Raw genomic sequence first — 24,873 nt, 5'->3', positions numbered from 1 at the left:
TAATCAAAAGACATAGACTGGCAGGTTGAATTAAAAAGAAAGACCCAACAATATGCTGCCTTCAAGAGACTCATAGAAAAAGACATCCACAGACTAAAGGTGAAAGGATGGGGAAAAATGTACCATGCACATGGACCCAGTAAATAAGCAGGGATCTCCATCCTCATATCACATAAAGTGGACTTCAAACCTAAGTTAGTCAGAAGGGATAAAGAAGGACATTTCATACTGCTTAAGGGAAGCACAAAACAGCAAGACATAATGATTTTAAATATTTATGCCCCAAACAATGGAGCCTCTATGTACATCAAACAAATCCTTCTCAATTTTAAGAATCAAATAGACCAAAACACAATAATAGGGGGGGACTTTAACACACTGCTCTCACCACTGGATAGATCCTCCAAACAAAAAGTGAACAAAGAAACTATGGAACTAAATAATATAACCAATGATATAGACCTAATGGACATTTATAGAGTATTTCATCCATCATTGAGTGAATATACTTTCTTCTCAGCAGTTCATGGAGTCTTCTCCAAAATAGACCATAGGCTATACCACAAAGAAGCCATTAGTAAATACAAAAAATAGAGATACTACTACCTTGTATCCTATCAGACCATAATGGAATGCAATTAGAAATCAATGATAAAATAACAAACAAAAACTACTCATATACCTGCAGACTAAATAATATGCTATTGAATGATGCAATGATAACAGAAGACATCAGGGAAGAAATAAAAAAATTCTTAGAGGTAAATGAGAACAATGACACAACATATCAAAATCTCTGGGACACTCTGAAAGCAGTATTAAGAGGAAAATTCATTGCATTGAGCTCATACATTAAAAAAATAAAAAGTCAACAACTAAATGACCTAACATTACATCTCAAAGCCCTAGAAAAAGAAGAACAGATCAACACCAAAAATAGTAGAAGACAGGAAATAATTAAAATCAGAGCTGAAATCAATGAAATTGAAACAAGAGAAACAATTCAAAAATTTACAAAACAAAAAGTTGGTTCTTTGAAAAAGTAAACAAAATTGATAAATGCCTAGCCACACTAACGAAAAGAAGGAGAGAGAAAACTCAAATTACTAGAATTCGTGATGAAAAAGAAATGATCACAACAGACACCATTGAAATACATATCATAATTAGAAACTACTTTAAAATCTATACTCCAACAAAATAGAAAATATCAAAGACATTGACAAATTTTTAGAGACATATGAGCCTCCCAAACTGAATCAGGAAGATGTACACAATTTAAACAAATCAATTTCAAGCACCGAAATAGAAGCCATCAAAAGCCTACCAACCAAGAAAAGTCCAGGTCCAGATGGATTCTCAGTCAAATTCTATAAGACCTTTAAAGAAGAACTAATACCAATACTCCTCAAAGTATTACAGGAAATAGAAAAGGAGGGAACCCTTCCAAATTCATTCTATGAGGCTAGAATCACTCTGATACCAAAACCAGACAAAGACTCATCAAGGAAAGAAAATTTTAGACCAATATCCCTGATGAACATAGATACAAAAATCCTTAACAAAATACTGGCAAATTGCATATAAAAATATATTAAAAAGATAGTGCACCATGATGAAGTGGGGTTTATCCGAGGGATGCAAGGTTGGTTCAACATTCAGAAATCAATAAATGTAATTCATCATATCAATAGACTTAAAGTTAAGAATCATATGATTATTTCAATAAATGCTGAGAAAGCATTTGATAAAATACAGTACCCCTTCATGCTTAAAACACTAGAAAAAATAGGAATAGTAGGAACATACCTCAACATTGTAAAGGCTATCTATGCTAAGCCCACGGCCAACATCATTCTTAATGGAGAAAAACTGAAAGTATTCCCTCTAAAAACTGGAACAAGACAGGGATACCATCTTTCACCACTTCTATTCAACATTGTCCTTGAAACACTTGCCAGAGCAATTAGACAGACCAAAGAAATTAAAGGGATATGAATAGGAAAAGATATAACTGTCACTATTTGTTGATGACATGATCCTGTATTTAGAAGATCAAAAAAACTCCACTAGAAAACTTCTAGAACTAATAAATGAATTCAGCAATGTAGCAGGATATAAAATCAATATGTGTAAATCTAACGCATTTCTATTCATAAGTGATGAATCCTCTGAAAGAGAAATTAGTAAAACCACTCCATTCACAATAGTCTCAAAAAAACAAAAAAAAAAAAAAACAAACAAACAAACAAAAAAAAAACTTGGGAATTAATCTAACAAAAGAGGTGAAAGACCTCTACAGTGAAAACTACAGAACACTAAAGAAAGAAATTGAAGAAAACCTTCAAAGATGGAAAGATCTCCCATGTTCTTGGATAGGCAGAATTAACATTGTCAAAATGGCAATTCTACCAAATGTGCTATACAGATTCAATGCAATTCCAATTAAAATCACAATGACATTCCTCACAGAAATAGAGAAAACAATCAAGAACTTCATCTGGAAGAACCAGAGACCTTGAATAGTCAAAACAATCCTGAGTAAAAAAAGTGAAGCAGGAGGTATCACAATACCAGACCTTAAACTATACTACAGAGAAATAGTAACAAAAACAGCATGGTATTGGCACCAATTCTGTACCATTGGCAGACCAATGGTACAGAATAGAAGACACAGAGACAAAACCACATAAATACAGTCACCTCCACTAGACAAAGGAGCCAAAAACATACAATGGAGAAAAGATAGCCTGTTCAACAAATGGTGCTGGCAAAACTGGAAATCCATATGCAGTAAAATGACATTAAACCTCTATCTCTCACCCTGCACAAAACTCAACTCAAAATGGATCAAGGACTTAGGAATTAGACCAGAGACCCTGCACCTAAGAGAAGACAAAGTAGGCCCGAATCTTCATCATGTTGGCTTAGGTTCAGACTTCTTCAACAAGATTCCCAAAGCACAAGAAATCAAAGCAAGAATCAATAAATGGGATGGACTTAAACTAAAAAGCTTTTTCTCAGCAAAGGATACAATCAAGAACGTGAAGAGAGGGCCTACAGAGTGGGAGAAAATCTTTTCCACACACACTTCAGACAGAGCACTTATCTCCAAAATTTATAAAGAACTTACAAAACTTTACACCAAAAATACAAAAAACCCAATCAATAAATGGGCCAAAGAACTGGACAGACACTACAGAAGAAGACACACAGGCAATTAATAAATATATGAAAAAGTGTTCAACATCTCTAGTAATTAGAGAAATGCAAATTAAAACTACTCTAAGATTTCATCTTACTCCAATTAGAATGGCTATTATCAAGAAAACAAACAATAATAGATGTTGGCGTGGATATGGGGAAAAAGGCACACTTTTACATTGCTGGTGGAGTTGCAAAATGGGTGCAGCCATGCTGGAAAGCAGTGTGGAGAATCCTCAGAAAACTTGGAATGGACCCACCCCTTTTGACCCAGTTATCCCACTCCTCGGTTTACACCCAAAGGACTTAAAAACAGCATACTACAGTGATGCAGCCACATCAATGTTTATAGCAGCTCAGTTCACAATAGTTAGATTGTGGAACCAACCTAGACGCCCTTCAACAGATGAATGGATAAAGGAATTGTGGTATATATACACAATGGAATATTATTCAGCCATAAAGAAGAATAATATTATGGCATTTGCAGATAAATGGATGGAATTGGAGAATATCATGCTTAGTGAAATAAGCCAATCCCAAAAAACCAAAGGCCGAATGTTTTCCCTGATAAGTGGAGAATGATATATAATGGGGGTAGGGGGGTGGGGAGTGAGAGAAAATGGAGGAGCTTTAGATTATGTAGAAGGAAACAAGAGGGAGGGGGGTATGAAAAGTGGTGGAATGAGACAGGCGTCATTGCCCTGTGTACATGTACCATTACAGGAATGGTATGAATCCGCATCGTGTACAACCATGGAAACGAAATGATGCACCCCATTGTGTACAACGAATCAAAATGTAGTCTGTAAAAAAATTAAAAATAAATAAATTTTAAAAAAAGAAAAGTCAAAACCCACTTTTTTGTGACCCTGGACCCTCTTGCTGTGATGACCAGCGTGGGGCAGGGGAGGCACGGTTAAGTTGTGCAGTCACTGGACTGAGACTGGGAATAGGAGGAAGAGGAGGAGGGCCAGGAAATAGGAGCGTCCTGGGCACATCTGGCAGCTTGTGAAGGAGTGGACTCCAGGCCTCAGTGAAGGTGAGGGCCTCTTAAGCCCCCAGCTTTCGTCAGGCACTGAGTGGTCCGCATCCTGACCCCAAGGGTGTGTCAGAAAGTGCGCCAGAGGACTAACAAGTGGACTCTCACCTCCAGAAGGGGCTATGATGTTGCTGGTGATAGATAGCAACAAGGTGTAGCAGCCTCACCTGCACCACACCACACCGAGCCCCATGCACCCCGCACGCACCACACAGGCCACACACACACACACACACACCACAGCTCCAGCACCGGGGCATGTGGGTGGAGGTGGAGAAGCTGACAGTGTACACTACATTGACACTATCTTGTGCGCTCAGAGAATACAGGGGATCTTTTACCTACAGTGTAGCTTATATAATTGTTTTTGGTTAAAACAAAACAAAACAAAAAAATGATCTGTCTAAAGAAAAAGTCAAAAAGGAAAAAAAGTTTTTAAGTTTTAAGAGATGACACAAATGGAAAGTACAGAGTAAGATGCTAGATTCAAACCCAAGTACATCTACAACCAACTGAATTAAATGGATTTTGAAATAAAACTATAAGCTTGTTTTTTAATAAAACTGTAGAGAAATTAAAACACGTCAATGGATAGAGCATAGGCCACACAGGCACCTTATGCCAGTCGCCCTGACAGCGTAATAGGAAAAACAAAATACGGAAGGTTGGGAAAGACAGAACTGCTGCTATTCAGACGACATGATCGTGGGTACAGAAAATGCAAAGGAATGTACATACAAACCACCAGAACTAATAGATGAATTTAGCAAAGCTTTTAGATAAAAGAGTAATATAAAACTCTATACGCCAACCGAGTGCAAGGTGCACGCCTGTAATCCCAGTGGCTCAGGAGGTGGAGGCAGGAGCATCCAGAGTTCAAAGCCAGCCTCAGCAACTTAGTGAGGCACTAAGCAATGCAGGGAGACCCTGTCTCTAAATAAAATACAAAATAGGGCTGGGGTTGTGGCTCAGTGGTCAAGTGCCACTGAGTTCAATCCCCAGTACCAAAAACCAAAAAACTCTATAGACCAGCATTAAATGAAAAGAAAAATAAATACAAAAATAATATCATTTACATTAGCTTCAAAATCATACAATATTTGGAAGTAAAGGAAAGCAAATGCATGCAAACTTTTGCTCAAGGAACTTTTAATGTCATACTGAGATAAATAAGGAAGGGGGTAGCATGTCACACCCTCAGAACTGCAAACACCAGATCCCCAGCTTGTCCTGCAGACTTAATACAGTCCCCACCAAAACCACAACCTCTTTGTGGAATCTGACAACCTTGTTCTGAAATTAGAAATGCAATTGGACGAGAACAGTCAACACAACTTTGAAGGACAGCACTGAAGAACTTGCCCTATCACATTTCACGACTTCTTATACAACTTTGCAAATCAGACAGTGGGGTGAGGCACCAAGACCAAGAAATAAGCTGGCCAGCCTGCAGGCACGTGGAAGGAGGCTGGATTTCTCACAAAGGAGGCAATGGGAATGAGGCTGGGCTAGTTGGATATCCATACAGAAAAAAAAATTTTTTTTCATTCTATTTTTCGTTTTAAATGACACGTGATAACTGAACATATTTAGGGGATACCGTGTGATCATTCAACGTATGTATGTAATGCGTGATGACCAGATCAGGGTAATTGGCTTTTCATTCCCCTCTTTTTCTGTGTGTGGAACCTCTGAACTCTCTCCTAGTTCTTCGTGCAATAGGGAACGGGTCGCTCTCCTGTGCCTGGAACCCTAGGCCTCACTCCTCCTGTGTGCTGTGCCTGGTGTCCCCACCCTCCCCGCTTCTCTGGCCCTTGCCAGGTAGTCACTCTTCTGCTCTGAAGAAGACCCACTTCTTCAGCCTCGGCACATGGGTGCGATTGACATGGGGTGATTCCGTGCCTGGCGTGTTTCCCTTCATGGCCTCCAATCCCCTCTATTCTGCCACGTGTGACTTGATCTGCAGCTTATGTTGCACACAAAATAGATTCTGAGTGGGTTGCAAACCTCACTGTAAAAGATGAAAGAATCAGATTTCTAGAAAATTCCACAGGAAAATATCTTGACCAACTCAGGCTGGGAAAAATGTGAACTTAAGTGAAGTCATAAGGATTCTGGAATGACAGCTAACAGGCCTTGAGCACTGACAGAGCCAGGCCTGCTCTCAGAGCTTTCTGCTTATTCCATCCTCACTGCATCCTCACTGTGCCCATTTTACAGGTGGAGAAACAGAACCACAGAGTCAGTAGGCCAGTCATCCTAAGGCACACCGCTGTGTGGGCAGAGCACAGTCTGACCTCAGAGCCCAGAGTGCTGATTGTGTTCATGATCCTGGGACCAAAATCCCTTCTGATGCATTAAACAAAACCCAAGAACCGTAGTAAATAAAACTTCTTGAACTCACTAATTGCATTAACTTATGTTGGCCCTGTAACGCCCCAGTCTAATACGGGTGTTCTAAATTAAGAAAGATTTTAACTTTCAATTTCTGTTTGGTCCAAAATAAGTTGGAAGAGTACTCAAAAGTTACTAGGAAAGAGTTCATAGCACATGTAGGAGACAAAGTGTTTATGTCATTACTTCCCAATATGGTCCTGCAAATGAACTTCAGAGACTCCCCCGAATAAGAGAGATGCAAAAAACTAAGGGACTGGTCACTCTCGAAAGAAGAAGTAGAAAATGTTACAAAGAAGGCTGGTGGAATGGTCTTCAGGCTGGGGTTGGCCTCAGGGTGAGGGGGGCTATGGTCAGATACATCTCAGAAACACCAGATTCAATAAAATGAAACCAGCTTGTACACCCTAAGGCATGTCAGAACCCAGTCACTGGGTCCTACAGGAGGAGCCTGGGATGGAACAGTTCCAGATCTCGTCTCCTGCAGAGGTCGTCACAGGCCTGAGGGACTACAGAAGGAACTTCCTGAACCCATTAACTGCGGTAACTCACGATGGCCCTGTAATGCCCCCTGTCTACTAGAGGTGTTAAAAATTAAATGTGAGCCTATTCCATGCCCCCCACCAAAGGTGCAGGCCCAGAGGATCCAGAAGCATCCTAATGTTTTCACGAAGAAGGGGCAGAGCTGGGAGACACCAGCCAGGTGCTGGATTCTTGTGCCCATTCCCAGGACTCTGGGCCCAGTGACTGGGGGTGATTTCAGGTGGCATCTTCATCCAGCTGACTACAGCGACGTGGATTGGCCAGTACAGTCTCCTTGTTTCCTGAGAAGCTGGCTCTGGCTTGGTGCCCTCGGGCTCAGGCAGGAGGAGGAGCCTTTCCCCACCCTCTGCTCTGGGCAAGCCTGGCACCAACCTGACTTGTCCTGGGCATGTCCCTTGAGTGCCATGAGCAGTGCTGTCAGAAGCTGGAGCATCTTCTTGTCGTTCCCGTCCAGAGCTTTCCAACTTCACCTCCAGGCCAGGCTGATTCCAAGCCAGCGGTGGCAGCTGCAGGTGGGCATCACAAATGCATGGCAGAGCTGGCCCCGGTGACATCACAGTAAGCACTGGGCTACGGAGGAGACAGCAGGTGCAGGCGCAGGTCACCTGGGCTGAGCACAAGTGCTCCCTCCACAGCAGGGGCTGGAGGAGCACCATGAAGGCCAAATTCCTCTGCAGGCTCCCCTCTCCCACCCCCGATTCTGAGCGACTTGAGGAGCCACTGACTGCTCCGTGCCGTGGTATTAAAGAGCTCTGGGTCTTTGGACAAGTTTTTCTATTCCCTGAAACCAGGTGTCAGACGTGTGCTACACCTTGGTAGGAGAGCTCGACCTCACTGAGGTTCACTGGAGGGGAAGGGATAGAATTTAAGGGGCTCAAGTGGGAAGACTTGCATTAAAAGCCTGGGTGTAACCTGGGGATTACATTGGGGAGGATAAAGTCAGAAAGGAGAATCTCATGCAGGAAGTGGTACTGCATTCAGGGAAGAAGAGATAGATGCCTGAGGTCGGAGACAGTGGGACGGAGAGGGAGGCCAGAGGTCCAGTTAGAGGGGCTGACGGCTCTGAGGAGAGTGAGCTGTCGCCGCTGCAGATCTGCTCGTCTGGGGGCAGAATAAACTGGACGTCATCTGTGAGGTCACGAGAGGGAGAAGAGCCCAGGGTGAGAGTGGGCAGAGGCAGAGTGGTCCCTGGAGCTGTCCTCATGGATGGCCACAGGGAGAGGGCAGAGCCGGAGCAGGAAGCCACCAGAGAGCGGGGGAAGTCAGGAGAGGGCCCCAGGTGGAAATGGGCAGAGGGGCGCCTGTTCCCAAGACCCTTCGGGAGGCACTCTGGGCTGTTCCCTCCTCAGCCTCTCTCCTGTCCTCCTCCTCAGCATTCCGAGGTGTTTTAACCACCCCTACCTGTAACCTTGGAAAGGAACAGCCCCCGTGTCTCCTGCTCCTCTGACCTGCTAAGACCACCACCCCTTCTCTGTCACTCACAGACGGTCCTTGTCGTTCAGGGAATGAGGGATGCATGCTGTTGAGGAAGGTTCCCAGCTGCCCACAGCCCTGCAGGCATGGGCCAGCTCCCTTCCTCTGGGCTGCCCACCCTGCTGTCCCTGAGGCCCCTGCTCCACCGCACCTGGACCGCCCAGCCCATCTGTGTCCTCCATATTCATTGGTTGTCTGTCTCTCCCACTTGACTCTATCTTTGATGAGGGTGAGGGTTTATTCTTTTTTATTTACTGTGCCCAGCCTGCTCTGTTGGAAAAGATTCTGGGCCAGTCCTGGGATCAGCAAGAAGCTGTGATAACCAACTGGCTGTGACTGTCCCGAGTGCTGTCTCCGGGGACAGGAGGAGCCAGCCCGGAGTGTAACCCCTGAGCCAGGCCACACTCAGCAGTGTCGGGGGAGGCAGAACTCAGCAGGTGCCCACAGTGCTATTCAGCAAACCACTGGACGTCTTGAGGCCCCCGTCAGGCCTTTCCAGGTGGTGGCAGGGGCGGGAGCGGCAGGGGAGGGAACAGTGGGGACATCGCACCATGACCAGACCCGGCTTCGTTGTCTCTGGCTGTCCTTCGCCACTCAGGGGGGTGGTTGGTCCTCTCCAGGCTTGTGTTGTGGAAACTGCACTCAGCAAGAGACCCAGCACCATGCGGAGGGTTGGAGAGCTCAGGTTTAGCACGCCGTGGGACCCAGAGGAGATGGTGCTCTGGTTCTAGGCCCTGAGCTGAGGTTACGTGGGGCTTTTATAGGACATTTGACCTCATTTCTTCATCATCAGGACATTGGTGGGTTTGAACTTTTGGCCCATGTGACCAAGGACCATGAGTGGGGATTCTTATTTATCGAAGCAGAACAAAGGCAGAGGAGACTCTGCAAGTGATATGGGAAGTGGCCTGGATCCCGGGCAGGAGCTTCTCAAGAGAACTGCAAACTCAACTCTCCCACGAGCTGTAATTCAAGGAGTGTATGAACAACATGCTTAGAGACAAGTCAGTAAGTAACTCTTACCAAGACCAAAGCGATAAAGTAATATTTCCCTCTTGGACTCCTGGCTGCTCTGAGGTCAGCTTGGACATGAGGCTTTCTGATCACTCCTGGGTAAAATCCTGCTGTCCTGAGCGCAAACCCAGCTGTGCTTCACCCTGGGCACACTGTGCGTCAGCTCCTTCTGGGGAATAAATACAGAAAGTGTTGGAAACAGGGATTACTGCCCTCTGGCAGGTCTGGAGGAGACACCAGTCACCTGCACCAGCCTACGGGAGTCCAGCCTGTGCTGCTGACCAGTCCTGAGCAGAGGAGGAAGAAGGTCACTGGACCCTGGGGCCTCAGTGCCACAGAGGCCAGCTGGCAGCCTACCCCAGGCTTACCTGGCCTCCACAGAGGAGCCTCAACGTGACAGGCTCGTGGAGGGGAGGCACGTGAGCCTAAGGATTGGGTGACGGCCTGAAGGTGCCCCCCGGGGGCTGGACGAAGGCTATGGGGCCAGGTCAGCAGGGAGCCCAGCTCACTGGGAAGGGAGGCTCAGATCAGAGAGCCTTTTGTGGGCCATTTTAGAACCAAAACAGGTGGGAAGACGTCTTCCTGACCTCAACCTGAGTTCTCCACCCACAGTCATTGTGACATCGCGGGGTGGGGGTGGGGGCTGGTTTCTCCATGGCCAGCGTCACAGCCCTCCGCCCCGGCCACCTCCACCGCCCAGCCCACAGCACAGCCCGGGCCCATGCTCCTCTTCCCAGTTTTGCTGCTCATCACCCACGCCACGGGGGCAGACCTAGGTATGTGGACTCCTCTCCCAGGGCCAGAGCCGCCCACCCTGGGGGACTGGGTGGGGATGAGTGCTCCCCTCACCTCCCCTCATCCAGTTGGAGTGAGCATCAGGGGCAGAAAAGGGCCGAACTTGGGCCCTTCCAGGAGAGCACAGCAGGGCGACCCCCTGTTCTCCCAGCACCCCTCCTTGGAGCCGCTTCTTTCTGCTGTTTCCCAGCCCAGCATTTGACTGTCTGACCTTTAGCTTTGGTTTTGAAGCCCAAGACTTTACCCCAGAAAGCATAAGGGAGAGCCCAGAAGCACGTGCCCAGGATTAGCTGAGCGTCAGTTCTTGGACTCAGGGTGAGGAGCCTCCGGGGACCTGCAGACAGAATGGAAGTGCGTTTCAGCTCGGTCAAGTTCAAGGCCGCTTCTGTTCTCACAGTCTGCTCCTCACAGCTCCAGGGGGTCGCTCCGCCCTCCGAAGGGTGGCCACGGCTGGAAGGGAACTGGGTTACTCAGCAGCAGCAGCTCCAGGCCAAGTACTCTGCCAGATCGATGCCGGCCACCATGGGGAAGTGTCTGCTCTCAGCTGACACGGTGGGGGCTGGAGCTCTGCAGGTGGAGGGGCCACCCAAGGTCACTCCAGGAGCATGGTGGGCTGCTTGCCTGACTGGCAGCAGGCCTCCTGCAGCGCCAGCCTCCCTCTCACTCCGTGCACTGCCTCTGGCACACCTGCCACCAGGCAGCCCAAGGTGAGCAGCAGGGGGACCGGGGGTGGGGCAGAGCCTCTGCAGAGAGGTCTCCGGAGCGCATGCTCCCTCAAGCCACTGCTCACATCTCTGCTGCCCTCCCTGCCGCCTGGCTTTGTGCTTGTCTTTAAACCAAAGACCGGCCTTTCGACGCTGGCACTGCTGTTCTCAGGACCAAGGACCTGGAGAATGGGCCCACTTCAGTCCCTGGGGAGTTGGTGCAAAAGGAAAAGAGACATTTTGACAGTTAGGGTGGCTCGAGGACTTCCGGGAGCAGCCCCGTGGCACTCCGTCAGCTGCATCCATGTGTCCCCTCACGGGTGGAAACCTTCTCGCGCCCATTCCCCGAGTGCAGAGGGAACAAGACGGGATAAGCGGCTTCCCGCAAATCGTGTGAGTGGCAGAGCCAGGGTCCGGTTCGGGGTCTGCCCCAGAGCCTGTGCTCTCAGCGGCGAGTGTCTGGGAGAGGAGCCCCCACAGTCCCCCCGCTGACCAAACTCCTCTTACTTGGGGCATCCTGATGTACTGCTCCTCCCACGTGTGTATGTCCAGGTTTTAACACACTAAAATCACAAGTTTTAGATGATTTTGACCCTGACTTTTCTATTCAACTGCTTATCACAAACCTTTCCCCATATCATTAAAAAGTGCCCATGAGCACGATTTCTGTGGCTGAGAAGTAGTCGCCCACAGAGCCGTGCGGTTCAGCCCTAACACGGCTGCTTTCAGGGTGCTGCTGTCCCATCCCTGCAGTGACAACTTCCAGCCCAGGTCCGCCCTGTGGGGGTGCGTCCACCTGGGGCACCCTGGGGTCAGAGGCTCCCTCAGCCTTGGGGCATGCCTCTTCCAGCCCTGGGGCCAGCGCCCCCCACAGGGAGGCTGCTTTCTCCTTGCAGAACTTGAGCTCAGTGTCAGTTGGGCCAAGGGACTCCAGGGACTCAACACCATGAGGTTAGAATGAAGAACTGGGGTGCAGTCTGGGCGAAAGAGCAGTCAGGGCAGGAGGGGTGCGTGGGCCGCTCTGAAGAAGCAACTCCTAGGCAGCAGCACGAGTACAGCGAGGGTGTGAGGAGGCGCACGTGAGGAGAACGTGACCAGCAGAGGGCAGCACTGGGGTGGGTAGAATCAACTCCAACGCCAGATCGCCTGGCTTCATGTCCCGTTGGGCCTTGGGCAAATCCTTAACCTCTCTGTGCCTCAGTTGTCCTAACTATAAAACGGGGGTGGAAATAACAGTTCCTGCCTCGTAGGGGTTTGTAAAAGTGAGGCGAATGGGTCTTTGTGAGGTGTTTGAAACGGCATCTGGCACACATCCAAGCACTCCAGTGTGTCTGACAAGTCAGATCCAGGAAGTGCAGTCCAAAAGTCCTGAAGAGAGTTTCACGGATGATTGACAGCTGGAGCCTCTTGACAGCGACGTTGCTAAATTCTCCATTGGTTTTAAACCAAAAATGACCAGGACTTCATCACTCCAACCCAGACTATGACATCCTCAAAGCCACCGTTGAGCCAATGACTGGAAAATAGAATCAAGACAGGGACAAGGGGGTTTTGGGCTCTCTAAAGCCAGCCCCACTCCTTGTTCTGGAAACATCTTTTCTTTTCCCAGCGCTGCTATAATAAATCACCGCAAACTCAGTGGCTTAAACAGCAACTCTCATCTGCTGTCCTGTGGAGCTCGGGTCTCCCAGGGCTATTTCCAAGGCGTTGGCAGGACGGCAGGCCCAGATCCTCAGCCTTCCCTTCTGGCCTCTGGAGCAGGTCTGGGGCCTCTGCGTCCACCCTCGGAGCCACAGGCTTCATCTCCAGAGCCTTTCTGTGCTGGCCTCCACCCAGCACTGACCTCCCTGTCTTCCTCCAGGGCTGTCCGTTGTTTTCCCTCTTTGTGATGCTGGGGGTAAGACCCAGGGCCTCCTGCATGCCAGGCAAGCACTTCACCACAGAGCTACACCCAGCCTCTCTATTTTCTTTTGAGACAAGGTCTTGCTAAGTTGCCAGACTGATCTGGAACTTGCGATCCTCCCGCCTCAGCCTCCCAAGTGTCGGATTACAGGCCTGCGTCACTGCCCCAGCCCCACCACTCTTAAGGGTCCTGTGATTACACTGGGCCCACTTAGTGGCCGTTTTGGGGTCCCTTGTAAGGGACAATATTTGCAGGTCCCAGATTATGGCCCAGGATGTCTTTGAGGGGTCATTTTTCTGCCTACCTGCTGGGGTAGGGACATTATTTCCTCCAGTTTCTCTGGGCAGAAGTGGCTGCCTAAGACCCCAGAGCTGAGGGAGTCAGAGCCAAAGCTGAGCTCTGCGAAACAAAGATAAAGAACCTGTCGACTTCCTCCCATCTCCCCGGTAGCCTCCTGGGCCAGCCCTGTGTCCTCCTCTCCAGAATGGGGCCAGGAATGCCTACTTGTGAGGACATCCCTGCACACCTGGCCCACGCCGGGGGCGACCAGGTGGTTCACGTCTTTCCTCCCGCTCTCTTCCGTTCCTGCAGGATGTGGCGAGAGACCCATTTTCGAGGACAGGACGCAGTATTCCAGAATCGTAGGGGGGCTGGAGGCTGAGGTGGGTGAGTTTCCGTGGCAGGTGAGCATCCAGGTAACAAATCAACATATCTGTGGTGGCACGATCCTCAGCTCCTGGTGGATCCTCACTGCCGCTCACTGCGTAATTGGCGAGATACCGTAAGTACTGGGGCCGCACGCGTGGCCAGACCCGGTGGTGGAGGGGTCCTGAGGCAGACATGAATGACTGCCCGCCAGCCTGGAGGTGCTGCGGCAGCGGACCCGGAGCTGTGCCCTTCCAGTGGCTCTGTGCTGCAAGGTCACACCTGTGGCTGAGGGAACCGGAGAGCTCGCTCCATCCACCTGTCCTAGAACGTTCAAGTGTTTCTGGGAGGCAGCCCTTCTAACCCTGGAAGTCCAGTTTCCTGGGCCACCTGATTCCCTCCTTCCTGCTCCTTGTAGAGTGTCCTCTGTGCTCAGCTGATGGGTTGACACCCGGCATTTACCGATCATGAACCATGCGCCAGGGACCCCACCAGGACTTTCCCTGTATCAACTCACCTGTACAACGACCCTCTGAGGCAGGCGGAATAAAGAGCTCTATTTTACAGATAATGAAACTGAGGTCCACTAAAACTGTGTGACCCAGTTAAGGGGTGCACCTCGTAGTCATCCTGCCTCACCACCTCGAGAAAGTTGGGAGGCACCCAGAAAGGCCGACGGATCCAAAGCCCACATGACATTTTCTCCTGCAAAACTGAGTACACGCGGCACCTGCTCCTGTGGGCCCTTCAGAGTTGGCTACCAGAAATTTCTTGCCATCCTACCTGGGGGGCCCCACTGGCAGTCTTACTACTTGAGGTCTTTTCTGCTTAGCCAGCGGGGAGTCCAAATTACACTCAGCCCCTGTGTCTCTAAATCCCTGGTGGACCCACTGATGTTAACAGCATGCACAGTGATGGGCATATGTCACCGTGCCTTCCTGTCTGAGGGCTGGTGTGGTCTGGGCCAATGGGTCCTTTGTGGGCTCTTTAGAGTGCCCCAAAATAAGCCCTGCCTCTGCTGTTTCATGCAAGGGTCACATTCATCCTCAAGACCCCTGAAGACCAGGGTCTGTTCTCTGATGGTTCTGTTCTTTCTTTAGTTTTTAAATCCTCAAACCTTCTGAGCAACAAAAGGACCCTCTTAAAGGCCCCAGGAACTCTATGGGGTTGGTATTTTGGGCACAGTGAGATCTATGTGCTTCTGTGACTTCCCTCCCCCTCCCCCCTCTGGTTCTGTGCCACCAGCACCGAGGAACTGAGTGTCGTGCTGGGGAGCAACGACTTGACCAGCCCCCACCTGGAAGTAAAGGAGGTCAGCAGCATCGTCTATCACAGAGCCTTTAAAAGGGAGAGCATGGACAACGACATAGCCCTGCTGATGCTGACCTCGCCCATCAAGTTCAGTCCCCTGAAAGTGCCCATCTGCATGCCCACAGAGCCCATGCCTTCCAAATGGCACAAGTGCTGGGTGGCAGGATGGGGACAGACCACTTCAGGTATGCGACTGCCTGGTGTCTCCCGAGAGCTGCTTAGGCAGGGGCCACGTGGGGAGGGGGGAGGAGGAGGGACTGAGGAGGGAGAGCAGAGCGAAGGGAAGGACCCGGGCCAGGCGGCCCCTGGGCGGGGCCTCAAGTCCTCTAGACCCTCTGGACACCCACAGCACCCTGCTTGCTGGGGCCTAATGTTTCCTTATGGGTGCAAGTTGCTGTCCATGGCCCCCTGGGAGGGAAGCACCATGCCCACGTGACACACTGTGGCAGCAGGGAAGCAAGCGGAGGAGGTGCACCGTGCTGGGCCGTCCGCTGGCGGAGTCCCCAGATGGGAGCTCAGGGGATGGGCCGAGCATGGCTGGAAGGTTCCACACTGAATGAACGATTCCAGCCGGTGGTGGTCTGTGGGGAGCGCTTGGGCCAGATGACCTTTGGGCACAGATGACCTGAAAGTGGGGACAGCGAGGGTGTGACAGCATGCAGTGGAGCTGGCCCCGGCAGGGCTGTCTCTGGGGCACCGCCACCTCACAGTCTGCCGCCCAGTCACCTTTCTAACGTGCTCTCTCCCGGGGCAGCTGACAAAGAATCTATGAAAACCGATCTGCTGAAAGTGCCAATGGTCATCATAGACTGGAAAGAATGCTCAAGAACGTTTACAAAGCTCACCCAAAATATGCTGTGCGCAGGATTCATGAACGAGAGCTACGACGCCTGCCAGGTAACCAGGGACCCCTTCACCCTCCACTTCACCCTCCACCCCGGCTGCAGGCAAGGGCACCGTCTGATCTGGGAAAGGCGTGGGGTCAGGGCCTTTGACCGCGGGAGTGCAGACATGGAGTGCAGGGCTCCTGCGTGGCCCTGTGCACAGCCCCCTGGGGCCACCGTGCGCACCTGGGGATCTGTGAGCAGCAGCCTCACGTGCAGAGTTCAGGTCTTAGGCAGGGACACTGGTACGTGGGACCTCTACTTCTAGGAACTCTTAAGGAGACAGAGCCAAGGAGAAGTTGAGACACATACCAGGGGTCATTGTCATTCACTCATTTAGCAACCCCTGTGGAGCATGCCAGGCCCTGGTGGCCGCGAACGAGATGAGGTCCCACCCCGAGTTCAGTCGCCAGTCTCTTGGGCAGACAGTTGGGTCAACATGCAATAAATAATAGAGTGGCGACGCGGGCTGTTTACAGTGAGCCAAAGTCTGGTCTCTTAAGTTCTCTTTAATAAAACAGACATGAAACTTTTAAAAGAAAAACACATTTGATTGATGTTGATGTTGAAGATACTGAAAAATAGAAAAAAAAATTCAGAGCTTAACTGCCTCTGGCTCCAAGAAGGAACGACGGGATTTGTGTGTAAAGCTCAAAGACCCTCTCTTTGTCCTGGGAGGGGCACTCTGACGAGCCCACGTAGGCCCAGCTGCAAGCCCAGGGCTGGCTCTGGTCTGGGTGAAAAACCTCCAGGGGCAGATGTAACCTCTCCAAGCAGCAAAGCTCAGACTGCCCCATGGAAGGGGCGTGTGTTAATCCACAGCCTCCTCTGGTGTTGCTTGGTAACAGAGGAGACGGGTAGTTTCCCCAGGTAGACCACGAGGTGGGGCCTTGGGAAGGGCCTGCTGGGTCAGGGTTTGGATAGTCAGGCAGAAGAAGAGGCACGAGAGCTCTGAGCTCAGCAGAAGTGAAGGCCAGCCGCAGGCGCCAGGCCGAGGAGACACCAGCTGAGGACCTACGGGAGAGCCAGAAAAAATGCCACTGTTCCCTTCCCATCCCGGATGATGTTCAAGATCACCAAACATAACAAGACAGAGAGCTGGGACTTCCACTCCAGATAAGATGCAGCAGGTACACTTCTTTCGATCCCGTCCACTAAGCCCAGTGGAAAGCCAGGTGGTGGCTGCCGGGGGGAAGGTGGGGCTGGCAGTGGAGGGAAGTGGGTGTGGCTGTTGAGGGCAGCAGGAGCATCCTCCCGTGAGGGAGATGTCCTGTCTCTTGACAGTACCAGCGTCAATCCTCCTGATTGTGATATTGTTCCACCATTTTGCAAGATCGTACTGGGGAACCTGAGGGGGTGTGGAATCTGCATAAAGTCTTCGGTCATCTCAAAACAGTCAACTTCAAAAATAATTTTAAAGTGGCACCGTCAAGCAAAATGCAAACTCAAACCTATCCCCAGTCAAGGAGACGAGGCCTGGGGGAAGGTCTCCTGGGGCAACGGCCATCGCCGTGAGCTGGACTCTCAGCTCTTCCTGGCTCCCCGCCACCGCGCACACCTGACTAGTCACAGCGAAGTCCCAGTGCCTCGCCCAGTGCTGTGCCCGTGGAAACGCCCTTGAAATGTTTGACAAATGAGTGGGCCAGGGCAGTCAGCCGTCTGCACCTGTCAGCCAGGTAGCCGCTGAGGACAGCTCACTGGGCGGAACCCGAGGGCCCGAAGCTGCCTGTGAAGGGGGAGTGGGAGTGGGCAGCGCCGGGCGTGGGCAGTTTGGTCATGGGGCTGCCTCACTGACCGGGCTTGGAGTTGGGCTGCTTTCCAGGGTGCTGTTCCCACCACATCCCTCGCTCTGCCGACTCTCGGACCTTTGGAGTCACATTTAGAGCCAAGGAGTGCGAGAGCATCCATCAACACACGGTGTCCCGATGAGAAGATGGTTATCTAGTCCTTCACTGCTCCCTTGGCTCTCTGGACAGATCTGAGACTGCGATCACGTTAGCTCCTCAGCGCCTCATCAGCAGTGTTGTCCTCTCGGCCAGCCCGTGAGGTGGGCCGGCAGGGGCCATTCTCCTGGTTGACCAGATGAGAAAACAGGGATTCAGAATTTAAGTGATTTTCCCAAAGTCCGACATCAGTGATGAGCCCAGGCCTGCAAGCAGGTCACCAGCTCCTACCCCAGGTAGGACAGCGGTGGCAGTGTGGTGTACTTCATCTCATGGTGGCAAACTTGGGAAGCTCTCGTGGCCAGTGATTCTCCCCAAAGGTCCCGGCTGCGAGGCTGAGTCCCTGCAGGAAGGCCCTCCTCAGGGGCTCTGGTGCTGCTGCTTGCTTCCCAAGAGGAAGAGAAAAAATGTGAATGCGTGAGAACACAGAAGGACATCGCTTATGGAGGCCCGGGGACCCGGCAGCCAGGACATGGCCTCTGTCTCCTGAAGTCACGCCTGTGGGAAGCGCACCGGGTAATGGCACCAACACTTCTGGAACGTCCGCTCCAGAGGCCCGTCCCAACCACCACAGCTTGTCACGGTTCATCAGCTGGCTGTCCCTCCCTTTTAACAAAATGATGCAAATGGAGGCTCAGAAGAGTGACGTTTCCTGCCCAAGGACAGGCCTCACCCTGTAGTGCAAGGAAATAAATAATCCCGGCGACCTCCTTAAGAGATGGTGGTAACCTCTGTGCCTTCACAGCGAAAACCAGGACTGAAACCGACCTCCGCGGAAGGAGCGGTTGGAACGGGAGCTGTCGAGCAGGTTCTGCCCTTGACTCAAGCAGCCAGCACCGCAGAAAGAGGCAGGTGCCAGAGCGGGTGTCCTGTCCTGGCAAAGGCCACTTGGTGTGGGCCCGACTTGTCCTCAGACAGTCATGACCCCAGACTCTTTGGAGTCACAGTGAGGGGCTGCACGTCCCCCTGCCCTGGTGATGCTTCTGCAGGGAGACCCAGCTCCCCAGGGACACGTTTACTCCTTCCCCTCCCCTGCACTTTGTCTCTGTCACCTGCAGCCCCTGACCCTGAATCAGTTCTCACAGCCCATGTCCAGTGCCCATCGGGGCCAGGAACCTGGTCGTGTGTCCTGTCCATCTCCAGCTCCCCCTGCCCTGGTCCAGACTCTCATTTTTCACCTCCTCTCCTCCCCCTCTGCCTGACCCCGCTCCTGCCAGGCTGCTGGGCACCTGCAAGTCACCTGCGCCCACGTCTGTCCAGCCCAGGCCCTCAGGGCTGCATGCACCGCCTCTGTGCCCGCTCCCTCTCTTGTCGCCTGTGACACAGGCCTCCTGCTGGCCCACTGTGTGTCTCCTCTGCCCGACCAGGAGGTCTCAGATCCCCAAACCCTGGCACGTGGTGTTTCCTCAAGGAAGATTTGTTTGGCAGTGGCGACCTCCTGTGGTCCTTGAACTTCCTACCTACGAAGTGGGAGTCACATCCCTGCTCAGCAAGAGGAGGCCCTGGAGCTCACCAGAAGCAGCCAAGGAGTCAGGCGCACGTACTGCACAGCAGGAGGCCCTCCTGCCCCCAGGGAGTCCACTCCCATGCTCACTGTCCTGCCAGCCTGTGGGACCCAGGAGAGACTGCAGAGCGGGGGGCTTTGGCATCAGGAGACCTTGGCTTCCGGCTCTGGCCAGGTGACCCTCAGCAAGCACTTTCTCCCTCTCAAGGCTGGTCGTCCTCCAGGAGAAGGGGTGAGAGGAAGCCCTGTGTACTTGAGGTCCTTAGTGGGGACTTGGCACGCACGCGGCTGTGCATGCACAACCATGCATAGACCCTCGGAGGGGCCAACGCGTCCAGGAGGCTTAGCTCCTGTGCCCCTCACTAGTACCCACAGCAGAGAGTTAGAAAGGAACGCCGTTCTCCCCCACAGCTCTGGAGGAACACCAGAGGAGACCAACTCCCAGGGAGGGGCGAGGGACGCTTCTCACGCCCCACCTTCTTTCCAGAGCCTTGGATTCGACATTCCACGCCTCGCTCCGCCCTCTGCCTTCTCCCCACCTTCCTCTGGGCTGCAGAGGCGCTCTCTTCTCACGGAGCACGCCCTCTTCCTCCCCAGCTCTGTCCCCCTGGCCCTGTGTGCCACTCCCCACAGCTCCTGGCCTGACAGCAGGGTGCTCCTCCCTGGGGTCAGGACGGGTTGGCATGGATGGGACTTCCTCTGGCAGCCTGCAGTGGGGGGCCAGGGAACCCGACCCTTGAACAAGCTGAGCCCAGCCTCAGAGGGCAGTTTAGAACAGGACCTGCCATGAACTGTTTCTGCCCGCAGGGCGACAGTGGGGGGCCCCTCGTCTGCACCACTGAGGCTAGCAAGAAGTGGTACCAGGTGGGCATCATCAGCTGGGGCAGGAGCTGTGGGCAGAAGAACACCCCAGGAATATACACCTCGCTGATCAATTACCAACGCTGGATCGAGAACATGACCCAGCTGGAGGGCAGGCCCTACGATGCAGAGCAAATGAGGTCATATTCCCAACACAAATCCAAGGACTCCAGCGCCTCGGGCTGCCCCGCACTAGGCAGCCCCCGGGGCGGCCTCCTGCGCTGGCTTCTGTCCTGCCTGCTGCTCAGGGCCATTTTCCACTGGTAATAAAGTCCTTCCTTAACCAAAGGTGGGTGTGTGTGAACGTGAGGGACCACCATCCAAGAGAAGGCGAGGAACCCAGCCGAGAACAGTCGGGCCCAAACCAGGCAGGGGCTGGGTTCCAGGGTGGGATTTGGGTCTCCATTACCAGAACCCCTTCCATTCCAGGTGACCATTACCCAATTCAGACTGGCTGAACCCAAGAAAAGAGAGAGAGAGAGAGGATAACAACACAAAAATTGGGCGGTATGAAGATCAGGCTTGCCCAAATCTACTAGCTGAAATGAGGTTCCCAAGGACAGTGGTTCATGGCCGTCACACACAGGCAGGGCTTCTGTGTGGCCATGATGACCACCAGCACCTGCAGCTGACACCCTCCAGCTTAGCTGTCTCCACAGACTCCAGCGTCTTGTGACGCTCCAGTCACTAAGGCCAGAGGTGGCCCTCTCCAAGGCTAGACCGAGTTCCATGCCCACCCTGGGCCCAACAGGGGACCAGCCTCCAGAACTACGTGAGCAGGCAAAGAGTGACAAGAGGTCCTTCAACAGAAACCAGAGTACTGTGAACAATCAGGGGAGTGGACACTGGAGCTGTCTTTGGTGGACACGCTGGCCACTGGCCTATTCCGGGCCTGCCAGCGGGTGGGCGTGAATCCCGCATCCCAAGTCCCTCGGGAGCTGCTGTAACAATGACATCTAGGGCTTGCGGCTCCAGGGCCCCTGCAGGAGCAGGGTTGGAGCAGGGGAGGGAGAACTAGAAGCCTTATTTAATCATCTTCCTCACAATCTATTCCTGAAGATGTGTCGGCCATGCTGTGGGGCATGTAGAAAAGCCCAAACTTCATTTAAAGCTTTGCATCCCCTGATCTCTCACTGATGTGTGGTGGCAACCCAGTAAGTCCAGGCCCGAAGAAAGAGGCCCATGGCCAGTCCAGTCCCAATCTCAATGAGCAGAACTTGAGGGCATACAATACCATGTGAAGTACAGTAGGGAGTGGAGGATTAATTTTATGTCAGCTTATAGGGTCTTTAGATGAGATTAATGTTTCAGTCAATAAACTTTGAGTAAGTGGATTTCCCTCCATAAAGTGGGTGGGCCTCATCCAATCAGTTGAAATTGCTAATAGAACAGAACATTCTGCCTCCCAGAGCAATAGGATTCCTCAGCAGGCTGCTGTGGGCTTCCTCCGCACCATCATGCTTGGTCCTGAGCTGCCAGCCCACGTCTCAGGTTTGGACCTGCCGCTCCCCACCCGCGGGTGAACCAATTCCTTACATGAATCCCTATCTATACACACACATCTGATAGTTCTGCCTCTCTGGGGAGTCTGACCGATGGGGGAGGCCTGTCTTCAGCACAGTCACAGAACCTTGTGGCCCTTCCACACTGCACAGCCACAGGGCTACTACAACAGCCACGGAAGCCACGTGGTGCTTCCACATTAACCACCTTCCTGCCAACTGATTGTTAACAGTCATGGCTCAAGGTCATCCCGTCTGTCCCTGGTTTGGGCACATGGTCACCAGTTAAGTCCCGTCAGTTTCCCCCGCCTAGAGTCACGGCTCCTGCCCTGCGTACTGGGCTTCCAGGGTACCTCTGCAGACACCTGTGTGGCAGTGGATACACAGAGACATCGGTGGGCGGGAGGGAAGCAGCGGCAGAGGCAGACACCAAGCACCGACTCCCGTCCAATTGTTTGGCCTAACAACTTAATAAATGTGCTTGCCTAGCATGCACGAGGCCCTGGATTCGATCCCTAGCATCACACACGCACCCCTCTAGGGTCCATAAACTGGGCGAGTCTGGGAGGCTCTGACCTAGTGGATAACTGCCAATGTTACTATTTGTATTGAAGAATCAGGTTGGGTTGTTACGGAAGTTGGGTGGTGGTGGGATCTGAGCGTAGCCCAAATGCCTCCTTTTAATGCAGGACACCAAGTCCTGGCTGAGGGGCACAGCGACTCTTGGCTCTGTACCCGGGGGCCTGGCATGTTTGGGGAGCCCCCTTCCCCTCCCTTGGCTTTTGATCACACCTCTCTGCTTCCCGTGTCTTACGTCAGGTGCACCCCCTCTGATCCCAGGGGTTGCAGGTGACACCACCCAGTCCCATGGCCTGAGGGAACCTTTCGGGGTGGCCCTGAGAGTCGCCTGGGCAAAGTGAGCACCTCTGTCTCCTGGATGGCACTTGGTGAAGCCTGGAGCTGCTGGGCCCCACGGGGAACCTGCTACATCCCGCCCCATCCTGCTGGCAGATTGTCACCTCCGGGGCCCGTCATGCTGGAAGCACAGGTCTCCTTTTTTACATTGGTAGGCTTTTTAAAAGAAGAGTTTTAGATTCACAGAAAAATCGAGGCGATACTGGAGGTGTTCCTGTGCCACTCCTCCCGCTCCGCCATCACCGTCTGGGTTAGTTTGGTTCTGTTGGTCACAACCAAGGGGTCAAAGGCAACACGACGGGCACAGTGTCACTAACTAAAGTCCACTGTTCACTTGCATGGCATCAATTTTCACCTGATGTCCACTTGCAAGTCTAGGATGCCATCCAGGTTTCCACGTGTGGCCACGTGTCCTTGGTTCCTCTTGCTGTGACAGGTTCTCAGGTTTTTCAGGGCTCGGTGACCTTGACAGGTTTGTGCTCGCTGCTCAGGCACCGTGTACGATGCCCTCTCTTCTTCTTCTCATGATTAGACTGGAGTCGTGGGCTGGGCAGGAGACCATCAAGTCCAAGTGCTATTCTTGTCACATCCTATCACGGATGCGTGCCATCACAGGGATCTGGGGCCACTGTTGGTGTTGACCTTGACCTCCTGGTGGAGGCCATGCTGCTGGGAGTGTCCACTGTGGAGCTGCCACTCTCCTCCCCCACCTGCCCTCTTTGGGAGGAAGTTGCAGTGCAGCCCTCGCGAAGGCCTGGGCAGCCATGCTCCCGTCTTGTGGGTGGAGGATGCACAAAAGTCATTGGGAATTATTTCTGCAGGAAATTTGGCTCTTCTTTCCCATTTGCTACATTATCCAATCACTTACTTTACATAAGTGTAGACTTGTGGGTATTTATTGTCTACTTTGAGTTACAAATCAGTGCTATTTAGTAATCCTATTTCTCTGATGGTTCCAGCTCTGGCCAAGGAGAGTTTGCTGAATGACCTGCTGTGCCCCGGGACGTACCCACATCGTTGTGGTGTTTTGTCTTATTTTTGAACACTTCCTTACTCTATGACACTCTCAGGTGCTTAAAGAAGCACATATTTTTTATTGTGAGTCAATGAAATTCTTTTTTTCTCTGCAGCCTGCATGTGGGTGAGTTCTGACAGAAAGACAGGGGCCCAGTGACTCCTGCATGCTGAACTCAGTAGTGTCCCCATGGCTCTGAGCTGCAGGCAGGAAAGACCCAAGGGCCATCAGAATCTGGCAGTGGGTGGCAAAACAGCCTGGGGAGGCTTGAGAGCAGGCAGCACTTTAATTCTGAGCCAGCACATCACCAGCCTGCTCCCGGGGGTGGGTGTTGGAGCATCTTGGGGTGGAAGCTCTGGTCCCACTGATGGAGAGTCAAGGGGGATCTTCGCTGTTGCTGAAGAGCTCGGATTTTGTTGAGGTTAAGCTCTCCATGGAACATGCAGCAGAGGTGTTTAGTAGACATTTGGATCTATGCTCTGGAGCCCAGGAGAGAGGGCTGGGCTGGGAGACGTAAACCCCTCCCAGGAGGAGGTAGTGGAAGCTATGGGCAAAGTGCCAAATCAGATTCAAGGATCAGACCTCTTCCTGCGTCAAGTTTTCCCAGTGACCGTAAGGATACAAATGATCCAAAGTCCAGTCAACGCATGATCAGGCCTGGGGCTACTCAGGCTGGGCAGGGCCCTTGGGGCCGGAAAGAGACAAGCCCTGGCTTGGTTTAACATGGAGGTCTCCAAAGGAAGGCTGTGCGAACGATTCGGAACAGAATTTACGTGATTTTGTCTGGAGCACCTGCCTCCGAGCCCACAGACTCCAGCTTGTTCACTGTGAGCAATAACCGGTGAGCCAGGTAGGTCTTGCTAGCCACACTCCTTAGAAAAGGGGAGGGCACTAAAGTGCATCACGTGTGTCCTCTCCACAAGCTCGGCATCCCTCTGAGGCGATGTCACACGGCCATTCTTCTCTGCCAGGTCTCCGGTACAGGGAGAGAATAGAGGGCAGGAAGAAGCTGCTGAGGAAGAACGTAGAAGGAACGCAATGGCAAGGACAGAGTCCTGGAGAAGAGGGACTGTTTGAAAGACTGGCAGAAGGAGAAGACATGGCGAAGGAGATGCAGAGGTGGCTGGGGAAAGCTACTGATCTGGAGCACGTGTTGACTTCTCTCTTCTCAGTAGTCCCGCACCGATCTGCAAGCTCTCAATGGTTAAATGACTAGCTCTC

General features: G+C 51.8%; 1 protein-coding gene across 1 annotated transcript; it reads left to right on the top strand.

The window, feature by feature from the left end:
* The first annotated feature begins 7,571 nt into the window (after positions 1–7,571).
* On the top strand, positions 7,572–20,493 carry Prss55 (serine protease 55). The gene is made up of 5 exons (XM_047548599.1): positions 7,572–7,695; positions 13,664–13,853; positions 14,963–15,213; positions 15,783–15,925; positions 20,167–20,493. Exons 1-5 carry the CDS (start codon positions 7,572–7,574, stop codon positions 20,485–20,487), a joined length of 1,029 nt encoding a protein of 342 aa, XP_047404555.1. The 3' UTR covers positions 20,488–20,493.
* Positions 20,494–24,873: the final 4,380 nt, after the last annotated feature.

This window comes from Sciurus carolinensis, chromosome 4, assembly GCF_902686445.1.
Source record: "Sciurus carolinensis chromosome 4, mSciCar1.2, whole genome shotgun sequence".
In the NCBI taxonomy this organism is placed as follows: domain Eukaryota; kingdom Metazoa; phylum Chordata; class Mammalia; order Rodentia; family Sciuridae; genus Sciurus; species Sciurus carolinensis.
The sequence above is the reverse complement of the archived record's forward strand: the minus strand, read 5'-3'. Positions and strand labels throughout refer to the sequence as shown.

Bases quoted from the DNA above. Each gene is read 5' to 3' on its own strand.
- Prss55 (XM_047548599.1), top strand. From the start codon at position 7,572: ATGTCCCTTGAGTGCCATGAGCAGTGCTGTCAGAAGCTGGAGCATCTT. The intron at 15,214-15,782 runs GTATGCGACTGC...CTCCCGGGGCAG, and splicing joins ATGGGGACAGACCACTTCAG to CTGACAAAGAATCTATGAAA. The intron at 15,926-20,166 runs GTAACCAGGGAC...TTCTGCCCGCAG, and splicing joins AGAGCTACGACGCCTGCCAG to GGCGACAGTGGGGGGCCCCT.